Source organism: Oncorhynchus kisutch, linkage group LG28, assembly GCF_002021735.2.
Source record: "Oncorhynchus kisutch isolate 150728-3 linkage group LG28, Okis_V2, whole genome shotgun sequence".
Lineage (NCBI taxonomy): Eukaryota > Metazoa > Chordata > Actinopteri > Salmoniformes > Salmonidae > Oncorhynchus > Oncorhynchus kisutch.
This window is the reverse complement of record NC_034201.2, coordinates 28770556-28783106: the sequence shown is the minus strand read 5'-3', so window position 1 is coordinate 28783106 and position 12551 is coordinate 28770556. Positions and strand designations below refer to the sequence as shown.

General features: G+C 40.8%; 1 protein-coding gene across 4 annotated transcripts in view; it reads right to left on the bottom strand.

Annotated features, from left to right (window-relative positions):
* LOC109873029 (cell adhesion molecule 1) overlaps nucleotides 1–12551 on the bottom strand; it is a 517469-nt gene that overhangs the window by 147523 nt on the left and 357395 nt on the right. For 3 of the 4 annotated variants that reach the window (XM_020464521.2, XM_031807918.1, XM_020464523.2), the window contains exon 2: nucleotides 751–768. The exons of the other annotated variant lie outside the window; for it this stretch is intronic. In XM_020464521.2, coding sequence (XP_020320110.1) covers nucleotides 751–768 — 18 coding nt within the window. The remainder of the gene's footprint in view (nucleotides 1–750; nucleotides 769–12551) is intronic. 4 annotated transcript variants of the gene reach the window in all.

Sequence of the window (12551 nt, the reverse complement as noted above, 5' to 3'; positions counted from 1 at the left end):
TGCCATGGAGCAATGCAAACGCATTTTGAGTGGCCAATTCGGGTGATAATTGGTGACGGCTTAGATTAAAACAGCCCTTGTTATCAGGCAAATGAGAGAAGGCTGTTATTTTAAAATCAGGCATGTCCAGACATGCCATCCATTTCACAGTGTCTAAGTATGAATGAAGTGCCATTCTTAAAATAAGCTCTGAGGTTTTGCTAAGGAGTATCAAAATATATTTTATCGACAATGCAAACAATTTCACAAACTTCAGACCATCGACATCTAAAACACTAACACAAAACACTGAGAAGAAAAAGAGAACGTGACAAGCTGAAGCTCTAGAGTCTAGTTACCTTCTGCTCATATCATCTGGTTTCAGATCAGCTCTCCCTGACCCAAAGTTTTCCATCATCCATTATGCAGTGCTCAACAAAACTGACCCTAGACCAGCTATAGCGAGCAAAACGTATCCAGAACAAGAGAGGGATGAGGAAGAAAATAAGTCAAGAAGAAAAAAAAGTAGGTACAGAAGCAACAGATAGTCTATCAGCAGTTATGCAGTGGTGGCACAAGACGTACGGAAGCAGAGCCAAAGAAAGAGAAAGAATAAGTCAGAGAAAATACAATTGATATGGCGAAACCAGTGTTAGTTAATATGCAGCACACAGAGACGCGACCATTCAGTAAAAACGAAGAAGAGAAGGGTACTAGACAAGTAAGAGAAAGAGAAGTAAATGAGAAGAGAGGAGGAGGTAGGGGGTTTACCTGGGTACTGAGCAGCTCCTGTGTCAGGGGAAGGGAGGGAGAACAAGAGAAAAGCATTTGTATTAGCGATTAGCTCCATTCACCACAGATTAACAGCTTTGAAAAGTCACTAGCATAGCATGAAGCTAACATTTTGCTGCACCTGCTTATCTGTGTACGTGACTAATAAACGTATATTTGATTTGATTTTAAGAAGGCAGGGAAATATGATTTCTAGGGTACTCGATTTCTGCTCAGGGAAAAGAGTGAATGGTTTCATAGATTCAGTATCACACCGGGCATTTTCAATTCAGACAAGTCACCAGCAAAGGATTTGACAGTTGAGTTATAAGTTATATTCAATACCAACATAGCCAGTGACATAATCACAGCATAATAAACATATTGAACATTTCAGAACTGGTCTAAATAGCAAGCACAAGCTTATTGGTGGTTCACTTCCGTTTTTATATGACAGCAAAAGCAAATGACACCATTTCAAAGATCTTAGGTCCCAGATTGTCCATCTGCGGTTTCTGCCATCGCTATCTCCCTGAAAATGACCATCTTCACCCATAATGAACCCATAATGCAATTCATCTGGCACCAGTTAAATCCTTAAAAACCACTCTACGCCAACCGAGTGTCAGGATTCTGCTCTGAGGCTAGTTCTGATTAGACAACCCATATTCCTTCAACATTTGCCAAATTTCCATCACGGTGACATACTAATGCAATTCTCCAAGAGACGGGTGGGAGTTTGTTGATTCGTCCTAGCACCAGAGAAATCAGTTAAAATGTTAGTGTGGAGACCGAAAAGAAAATATTTCCTATTTGGTTTTCTTTTCTATCCTGAGAGACATTTTAACTCTTATTTTTGGTGTCAATGCATCTAATGGATGTCTGACATGGCTTAAAATAAGTCATCGGATGACATCGTCTCAAGCAGTTTCTTTGACAAATATGTCCCATTTGACAAACATTTCCCAAAAATCAAACAACATGGAATAACATAAGTGGTACACTTAAAAGGGGTTCCAAAAGGGTTCTTCGTCTGTACCATAGGATAACCCTTTCTGTGGAAAAGGTTCTACATGGAACCCCAAAAAGTTCTTCCTGAAACCAAAAGGGTTCTACCTAGAACCAAAAAGGGTTCTTCAAAGGGTTCTCCTATGGGGACAGCCAAATAACCCTTTAGGCTCTAGATAGCAAATTTTTTCTAAGAGTGTAGCGTAGTACTCAGCAAAAGTAGCCTGATTACACACATAGAAATGAAGAGTGTTGAGATCATCAGCAGGTTGACTATACCAAAGCCCTCCAGGCCTCCAAGAGCACAGTAATCGATTCATGCATCAACATTGATACATAGACATGAATCACCCATAAATGTTTCTTACTCACTTTGCTGTTAGTAGCAGTGGTGTAAAGTACTTAAGTAAAAATACTTTAAAGTACTACTTAAGTCATTTTTTGGGGTATCTGTACTTTACTATTTATAATTTTGACAACTTTTACTTCACTACATTCCTAAAGAAAATAATGTACTTTTTACTCCATACATTTTCTCTGACACCCAAAAGTACTCTTTACATTTTGAATGGTTAACAGGACAGGAAAATGGTCACATTCACGCACTTATCAAGGGAACATCCCTGGTCAACCCTATTGACTCATAGCACACATGCTTTGTTTGTTAACTAGGAATTTTAAATGATTCATACTTTTACTTTTGATACTTATACTTTAAAATCAAATACTTCTAGACTTTTACTCAAGTAGAATTTCACTGGGTGACTTTCAACTTTTACTTGAGTTCTTTTCTATTAAGGTATCTTTACTTTTACTCAAGTATGACAATTGGCTACTTTTCCATCACTGGTTAGTAAGCTAAATGCCATCAATGCGCGCTCGCACGCACGCACCTTTACACACAGAGTGCATCCAAAACCCTAGCACCACCGAGTCTCTCCTGCTTAAAGATTCCAGTCATGGGCCAGGCCACGGCCACTAAGTGGTTCAGAGAGCCAAGGGGGACCTGGGCCACCCTGGTGACAGGTCAGGGGGAAGGGGCTCGCCATGTTAAGTAAATGCCAGACTGGTCAGAATAACTCTGCATGGCCATTTCAACCCCACCGGTCCTGAGGGGCCTGCCTGGCTAACCCACGTAACTGCCAACCCCACTTCCCCTCTTGCCCGGCATGGCCATGTCACCGGTATGCAACCATCCAATCCCAGAGGTGAGGTTAAATGCTATACCAGAGAGATGCATTAAACATGAGTCATTTCAAATGAAAGGTAGCTGCTCTCTCCTCTAGAAATGATAGGAACATTAACCAGGGGTCAGCCAGCCTGGGCTGCATTAATGAAGGACTGATGCCTCTCTTTAGATTCAACTCTACAGCCCTTAAGAACAATTCACTTCACAAAAGGGCTACGAAAACCAGCTCAAAGACAGGCTGGCCTTCCATCTCGCACATGCATACCCATGCACATCCCCATGCAAGACACATACAACAACACATTTCTGTGAGTGAGAGACCTGCAAAAGAAAACCTTGCTACCAAGTTGTTGTGTTGCTACCATGCTGTATTGTCATGTTTTGCTGTTATGTTGTTGTCTTAGGTCTCTCTTTATGTAGTGTTGTCTCTCTCTTGCTGTGATGTCTGTTTTGTCCTATATTTATATTGTATCATTTTTAACATTTTTTATCCCTTGCCCCCAGCTCCGCAAGAGGCCTTTTGCCTTTTGGTAGGCAGTCATTGTAAATAAGAATTTGTTCTTAACTGACTTGCCTAGTTAAATAAAGGTTAAAAAAACTATTTTTAAACTATATTGCAGTAGCAAAAATGACAACTTTAATATTCAAAGCCTCAATATAAAATACAGACCTTACTGCATGTGAAATATGGAGACCCTGGTTAATAATCTATATATATCAATCTGCTACAGTCAGCAACATCCTATCAGGTCAAGGATATTCTGACAACATTAACCCTCTGCTGAACTCTCTACATTAACATTATTTCTAAAAACCCTTTCCTCCACTGATCTAAGGCCTTATCAGAGGAACCATACCACCACACCTCTAACCTTGTCAACCTTCCATGTAGTAGTCCCAAAAGTGCCAGCCCTAAATCAAGTGCACACAACATATTTGAAAGAAAACAATAGCCAAACTATTTTCACCCAGGTCTGAATGGCACAGATAAGACATTTTGTTAAGGGAAAGGTGGCTGTGGCCTCCTCCACCCATTTCAAAAGGTGCAGTATAACTGCATTATGCCGTGATTAAATCGGAAATATGCAGCTAGAGGGCCATGAAATTGGACATGATGAGTGTGCCACATTAAAAAGTAATTATCAATACCACTCTCCCATTGTCTCCCTTACAAGCCACCGCAGTGAATCAAAGCCTGAATGAAAATGGATTTGAACTTATTCCAGACAACAATGTGACAATGTGTTTTGTTTTCAAAGCCCCAGTGACCCAATTGTGACTACATTACCATGAGAGCCTTCCTCTTGCGATTGAGACCATACTGTATTGTGTGTGTGTCACTGTGATTGTGTGTATGTGAGTGACACAGACCGCAAGAAAGAGATCTAGATGTCTGAATCATCACTTACTCACACAAACACCGAGGAGGTGGGGGAATGAGACGACAGCTGCCGTTGAACTGTGACACAGTGGAGCTCTATGAAATCTATGAACCAGACATTTTCTTTTTCTTTCTTCCGCTCTCTCTCTTCCCCTACACTGGAAGGCTTGGCTGGCTCATCCACGCTCGGAGGTTCAGTCAGTAAGGAGAGGGACGGAGCTGTCTGCGGCACCACGATTAGACGCTCACACTGTCACATCGATAAGCTGCTGTTGATGGGAAAATTCCCCCACCGTGTCCCAGTGTGACCTGGGAGACAAAGGCGAGGTCAGCACCACAATCATGGGTGGCGTCAACAAATGGGAAAAATATAAAACCTTGAACTAATGTAGGTTTCTTAGTGTTTCAGGAGGGACAAAAAACTCTACGCACTGCAGAGCAGACACAGAGTAAGAGTTATCGATTTTTATATATTTTGTGTGAGTTTTCGAAGGCACAGATAAGGTCTGTTGTTACTTGGCATTGTGATGCACTGTGCTGATCGTGTGTGACGTCTCTTTATTGATCAAAGGTTAAAATGCACTGAAATACCATAAGTATTGTAAAACCATGACCCTCATCATACTCCTAACCACAAACATAAAGTCCGATCTCATCTCTGAGTGTACCTCTCTCCACTAAGCCAACTCATTCTGCACTATCTAGGATAAAATAGGCCACGTAGAGGGTATACAGTGCCTTGCAAAAGTATTCGGCCCCCTTGAACTTTGCAACCTTTTGCCACATTTCAGGCTTCAAACATAAAGATATAAAACTGTATTTTTTTGTGAAGAATCAACAACAAGTGGGACACAATCATGAAGTGGAACGACATTTATTGGATATTTCAAACTTTTTTAACAAATCAAAAACAGAAAAATTGGGCGTGCAAAATGATTCAGCCCCCTTAAGTTAATACTTTGTAGCGCCACCTTTTGCTGCGATTACAGCTGTAAGTCGCTTGGGGTATGTCTCTATCAGTTTTGCACATCGAGATTTTTTCCCATTCCTCCTTGCAAAACAGCTCGAGCTCAGTGAGGTTGGATGGAGAGCATTTGTGAACAGCAGTTTTCAGTTCTTTCCACAGATTCTCGATTGGATTAAGGTCTGGACTTTGACTTGGCCATTCTAACACCTGGATATGTTTATTTTTGAACCATTCCATTGTAGATTTTGCTTTGTGTTTTGGATCATTGTCTTGTTGGAAGACAAATCTCCGTCCCAGTCTCAGGTCTTTTGCAGACTCCATCAGGTTTTCTTCCAGAATGGTCCTGTATTTGGCTCCATCCATCTTCCCATCAATTTTAACCATCTTCCCTGTCCCTGCTGAAGAAAAGCAGGCCCAAACCATGATGCTGCCACCACCATGTTTGACAGTGGGGATGGTGTATTCAGGGTGATGAGCTGTGTTGCTTTTACGCCAAACATAACGTTTTGCATTGTTGCCAAAAAGTTCAATTTTGGTTTCATCTGACCAGAGCACCTTCTTCCACATGTTTGGTGTGTCTCCCAGGTGGCTTTAAATGACACTTTTTATGGATATCTTTAAGAAATGGCTTTCTTCTTGCCACTCTTCCATAAAGGCCAGATTTGTGCAATATACGACTGATTGTTGTCCTATGGACAGAGTCTCCCACCTCAGCTGTAGATCTCTGCAGTTCATCCAGAGTGATCATGGGCCTCTTGGCTGCATCTCTGATCAGTCTTCTCGTTAAAGTTTAGAGGGACGGCCAGGTCTTGGTAGATTTGCAGTGGTCTGATACTCCTTCCATTTCAATATTATCGCTTGCACAGTGCTCCTTGGGATGTTCAAAGCTTGGGAAATCTTTTTGTATCCAAATCCGGCTTTAAACTTCTTCACAACAGTATCTCGGACCTGCCTGGTGTGTTCCTTGTTCTTCATGATGCTCTCTGTGCTTTTAACGGACCTCTGAGACTATCACAGTGCAGGTGCATTTATACGGAGACTTGATTACACACAGGTGGATTGTATTTATCATCATTAGTCATTTAGGTCAACATTGGATCATTCAGAGATCCTCACTGAACTTCTGGAGAGAGTGCTGCACTGAAAGTAAAGGGGCTGAATAATTTTGCACACCCAATTTTTCAGTTTTTGATTAGTTAAAAAAGTTTGAAATATCCAATAAATGTCGTTCCACTTCATGATTGTGTCCCACTTGTTGTTGATTCTTCACAAAAAAATACAGTTTTATATCTTTATGTTTGAAGCCTGAAATGTGGCAAAAGGTCGCAAAGTTCAAGGGGGCCGAATACTACATAAGTAATGTAAGGACCATAAACACTATGTGAACTTTGTTATTTACATGTGAATTTATGTAACTATAAATGGAACACTTTCCATTACAAGACATTATTCCAGGGCACACGTGGTTATATTGGGCCAACTACTCACTACTGCAGCAAAAATGTTGTTCATGTAAACAAAAACATGTACGCAAAAGTGGGATGCTACTGTACATATCTGCAAAGTAACTCATCTGTTTTGAGGTTATATAATTATTCCTTTAGTAGTTGCTGTGTTATATTTAAGCAAAAAGGCACGAGGGGGTGTGTGGTATATGGCCAATATACCACAGCTAAGGGCTGTTCTTAGGCAAGACACAAAGCGGAGTGCCTGGATACAGCCATTAGCCGTGGTATTTTGGCCTTCTACCACAAACCCCTGAAGGGCCTTATTGCTATTATAAACTGGTTACCAATGTAATTAAAACAGTAAAACTTTTTTTTGTCATACCTTTTGTATAAGGTCTTATATAACACGACTTTCAGCCAATCAGCATTCTTAGCTCAAACCACCCAGTTTATAAAAGGCCATTGCCCATGTTAAGTGTGACCTACGGCCTTGATACTATCACTTGTGTAGTACCTACATCCCTACACCAAAATCAGGGCACAATAACATCTCAACTCATATTTTATTGTAGCACTGACAGTCAGCCTCCCTCCACCATATGTTGTACTGTGATTTGGCCAGAAACTTTATCTTATCACTGGTCACAGATGTTCTGTTTTGGGGCACGCTGGGCTATTCCACGCAGGGCTCTGTATTGCTATTACCATTTTTTACTGTAGAAGTGTTGAGCTACACGAGACAATTCTATTTACACTGCCCTGCTTGGAGGGGGAGGGCAACTGTCTGGCAAGTGTCGTGCGCGACCTCCGGTGGTAGCGGTCAAGTCCTGGCAAGTTTGCAAGTTCACATTATAGTAAAAGGTCTATCTGAGGGTATTTTCTCTAAATCTCTAGGCAATATCTCATAGTTAGAAGAGGCCCTTAGGTTGATTTATTGGTCTGCCACCACCACCCCCACTTTTGAGGACAATAAACAAACAAATCCATTTGATGAGTTTTGTTTTCAGTATCACTTTCTACATTATGGATGCCCTACTGCACTTATTAGGATCAATAATAGCCTACTTGTGAAAAGTTATACTTATGATTTTTGAAATTTATTTAACTAGGCAAGTCAGTTAAGAACAAATTCTTATTTACAATGATGGCCTAGGAACAGTGGGTTAACTGCCTTGTTCTGGGGCAGAAAGACATATTTTTACCTTGTCAGCTTGGGGATTTGATCCAGCAACCTTTTGGTTACTAGCTCAACGCTCTAACCACTAGGCTACCACTAGGCTACCTAGTCCATTTAGGCTACAGACTTTTAAAAGGCACGTACAAGGGGCTGTGAGCTGTCATGACACAGCATAATTATTTTTGTGTTTGACAAGACAATGCCCAATGTTGGGAAAACCAATTTTTATGCATCTGAAATGCATTCATAGAACATTAGCCTCTACATTAGTAAATCGTAGAAAGTGTTACCAAACAGTCTATTGTGTGGCATATAGGCCTAGTGAAGGTAAAAAAAAAAACGTGTTTAAGCAACTCAAACGCCTTTTTACAGGGAGTGTTTAAGAAGTCATTCAGTTAGCATAAAAACATGTAAAACATTCAACATTCAAAGCTTACGTGGTTCAATATTTCACTGATTCTGAACAATGACCAACATATGGAACCACGGCCCCACAAACATGAATAATACATTTTCCAGAGACCAAGGACAGACATTACTGTACAACACTGGACAGAACAGAGATGTTATTATTGTAAACAATGCAAGGAATTTTATAAAAGGAATTTAATTACTACGCAATAACAAATGCGAGAAAAAAGTGACATTTATGAAACATGCCAAGGGCAACACATAAGCCAGGTTTTATTCTTATTTCAGTTATTTTAAATCTGGTCAGTTTTTTTAGGTTATTTTGAGAGAGAAATGTAATGACGATCTTACTTTCACTTTGGTGGTGACTGATTATCAATAAGATTAGGCCCATAAGATTTATGTTGACATGCAGAAAACATTTGGTAACCTTTTTTTTTTTAGAGGTAGGCTAAAGTGTGCTCCAATACAAAGATTTTCTCCAAACCCTACAGATAGATACCTTGAGTAATGCTGCTGCTGGGACCACAATGCACTGCTTTTCCATTTCCTCTCTCTGCCCTGGTTTTGGCTCTCAAGAAACTAGGCGTATGTCTTCGGTCACTATCTAACAGGAGAGCAGGGGGCCTAAAAAATGATATTACGTTACATTTTCTTTTCATTAACCTATTTCTGTTATTGTGCCAGGAGGACCATGCACAAGCTCCACCAGTCTGGACCTTCACTTCATGATCACAGTTTTCCCCCGACTGGTGCTTTGGCCTCATCAAGCTGCGCTTCAGAAAGACCAGAATGAACTCTTTGTCTGAGATCGCTGGTGTTGTCAAGAACAGCACTGTGACAGGGGTCAACATCTCACAGCTGGTTGGACTGGTGCTGGAGGAAAGCTATGGTTGGCAACAACACCTGACTCCGTACTTCAGGCTGCTGCCAAAGTTCAAGCAGTACCAGCACTTCAGGTAAATATAATTTTCATTTTTTGCATTGTATTGTGACGACCCTCCCACTCTGTCTGCCGTATTCTCTCTCTGTTATTTCCTTATTAGGATGCTGGTGGGCGGAGTTGGGAGGGTCGTCAGCTACATGGGAAACACCTGGGCCCGGTGTCTCCCAGGATAAATACACCACTTCCCCATTCATGGAGGAGACTCTCTCCATGCAGACACCTTTATGGATTTTGTTGTGTTTCTTGGTGGTTTTTGGGTTGTTTGTGACATCTTTCAACACCCTGCATTATCACATTCATGCATGCAAAACACTCACTTACACTACTGATTACTGATTACACACACCATTGTATATTTTCCTTAGTTGCTTTAGTTAATAAATATATATTTTGTTACTCCTTATCTCCACGTTGTCTGCCTTTTGTTACGGGCTTTGAGCCGGTTCGTGACAGTATTGTATGAGGTTATTCTTTTAATCTAAACTTGGGAGGTGAATTGATGTTGTGCAATATTGTAATGTCTTATTTCTTGTTGTTATTTCCTGTTTTACAGCTTCAATGCTCTGGAAACTGATGGTGTTGTGGCAAAGGAGTGTTTGGACTCAGTCGGGACCAGGTTTCAGCTGCTGTGCAACCCTGACATCCTGCCTCCCATATATGGTCTGCCTGTACAAGCACCACCTGGACTGGACACAGCTAGACAAACTTGTGTTTTGGAGAAGTTCAGGGAGTTTTGTGACAAAGAGGCTATGGACATAACATGCCCTGCACCAAAGTCAAAGGCAGGACAAAAACAGGCTCTCTGAATATAGATTCCCTTGTTCATGTGTGGTTCAGATGGACCAGACATCAGCCCCATCTGCAGTGCCTCTATCCAAATGATTGTCTCCTAACACACACACCTGTCACATTCTGACCTTAGTTATTTTGTTATGTCTTTGTTTTAGTATGGTCAGGGCGTGAGTTGGGTGGGTTGTCTATGTTAGTTTTTCTATGATTTGCTATTTCTATGTTTGGCCAGGTATGGTTCTCAATCAGAGGCAGCTGTCTATCGTTGTCCCTGATTGAGAACCATATTTAGGTAGCCGGTTTTCTATTGTGTTTCGTGGGTGATTATTTTCTGTTTAGTGTGTGTTGCACCTGACAGAGCTGTTTCGTTTGTTCTCTTTTGTTACTTTGTATTTTTTATTTATTTTATTTCACCTTTATTTAACCAGGTAGGCAAGTTGAGAACAAGTTCTCATTTACAATTGCGACCTGGCCAAGATAAAGCAAAGCAGTTCGACAGATACGACACAGAGTTACACATGGAGTAAAACAAACATACAGTCAATAATGCAGTATAAACAAGTCTATATACGATGTGAGCAAATGAGGTGAGAAGGGAGGTAAAGGCAAAAAAGGCCATGGTGGCAAAGTAAATACAATATAGCAAGTAAAACACTGGAATGGTCGTTTTGCAATGGAAGAATGTGCAAGGTAGAAATAAAAATAATCGGGTGCAAAGGAGCAAAATAAATAAATAAATTAAATACAGTTGGGAAAGAGGTAGTTGTTTGGGCTAAATTATAGGTGGGCTAAGTACAGGTGCAGTAATCTGTGAGCTGCTCTGACAGTTGGTGCTTAAAGCTAGTGAGGGAGATAAGTGTTTCCAGTTTCAGAGATTTTTGTAGTTCGTTCCAGTCATTGGCAGCAGAGAACTGGAAGGAGAGGCGGCCAAAGAAATAATTGGTTTTGGGGGTGACTAGAGAGATATACCTGCTGGAGCGTGTGCTACAGGTGGGAGATGCTATGGTGACCAGCGAGCTGAGATAAGGGGGGACTTTACCTAGCAGGGTCTTGTAGATGACATGGAGCCAGTGGGTTTGGCGACGAGTATGAAGCGAGGGCCAGCCAACGAGAGCGTACAGGTCACAATGGTGGGTAGTATATGGGGCTTTGGTGACAAAACGGATTGCACTGTGATAGACTGAATCCAATTTGTTGAGTAGGGTATTGAAGGCTATTTTGTAAATGACATCGCCAAAGTCGAGGATTGGTAGGATGGTCAGTTTTACAAGGGTATGTTTGGCAGCATGAGTGAAGGATGCTTTGTTGCGAAATAGGAAGCCAATTCTAGATTTAACTTTGGATTGGAGATGTTTGATATGGGTCTCGTGTTCAGTTCAGTTTATTAAAAGGATGAACACTTACCACGCTGCGCATTGGCCTGACATGTCTTACTCCTCATCAGAGGAGCACGAAGACGAATGTTACAACACCATACGTTGCTGCTACTATTTAAAATAAAATGCATCCTGCTGCTCAGCCACTTTACCCCTGATTGTATGCATATAACTACCTCATCTATTACTGATATTGTTCTTGTACATACTGTATATTATTTTATTTATTTTGACACTATCTATTTCTGATATTGCTACTATGTAAGTAACCATTTGGCTGTACCGTTTAAACCTTCTGTAGAGACCCATCCATTTGGCAATAATATGTGGCTGGGGGTTATAGCATTTATTTCACATGACCCATCAATGTAGTGTGTCTGTGTAAATGTCATCTAATATTTATCAAATATTTTTATCTGGACACTTTCTGTTTACCAGGAATTTTTCCTTATTGTAGGCTACTTTTATTCTTAATCTTTACTACACTACTCAATGTTTAGCACATGACCTCACATGTGAATCCTTAAAGAGATGGGTGGTGCTGGCTTAAGAGGGTGTGAACAATGCTGAATGGGTGTAGACAAAAGAGCTCTCCAATAGGTACCAAAATATTTAAAGGACACTTTCTCGAAAGTGAGTTCACAAGTTTATCAACTTTCAAAGCAGAATTACTTTCCTCAAATACAGTGTATGATATACCATTCTGTAGTCTCTACTTTTATCCAATTTAAAAAACACAATTTCAAATTTTGCTACATAAGACCGATTTGAGCCTGTAGGTCACAATTGAATCAGCTTGGTCCTGTCCACATATCTGATCTTTTTTAGAGATGGGTTATACAATGAGGGAAAAAAGTATTTGATCCCCTGCTGATTTTGTCCATTTGCCCACTGACAAAGAAATGATCAGTCTATAATTTTAATGGTAGGTTTATTTGAACAGTGAGAGACAGTCCTTCACGGCGCAGTGTGTTACCAATTGTTTTCTTGGTGACTATGGTCCCAGCTGCCTTGAAATCATCGACAAGATCCTCCCGTGTAGTTCTGGGCTGATTCCTCACCGTTCTCATGATCATTGCAACTCCACGAGGTGAGATCTTGCATGGAGC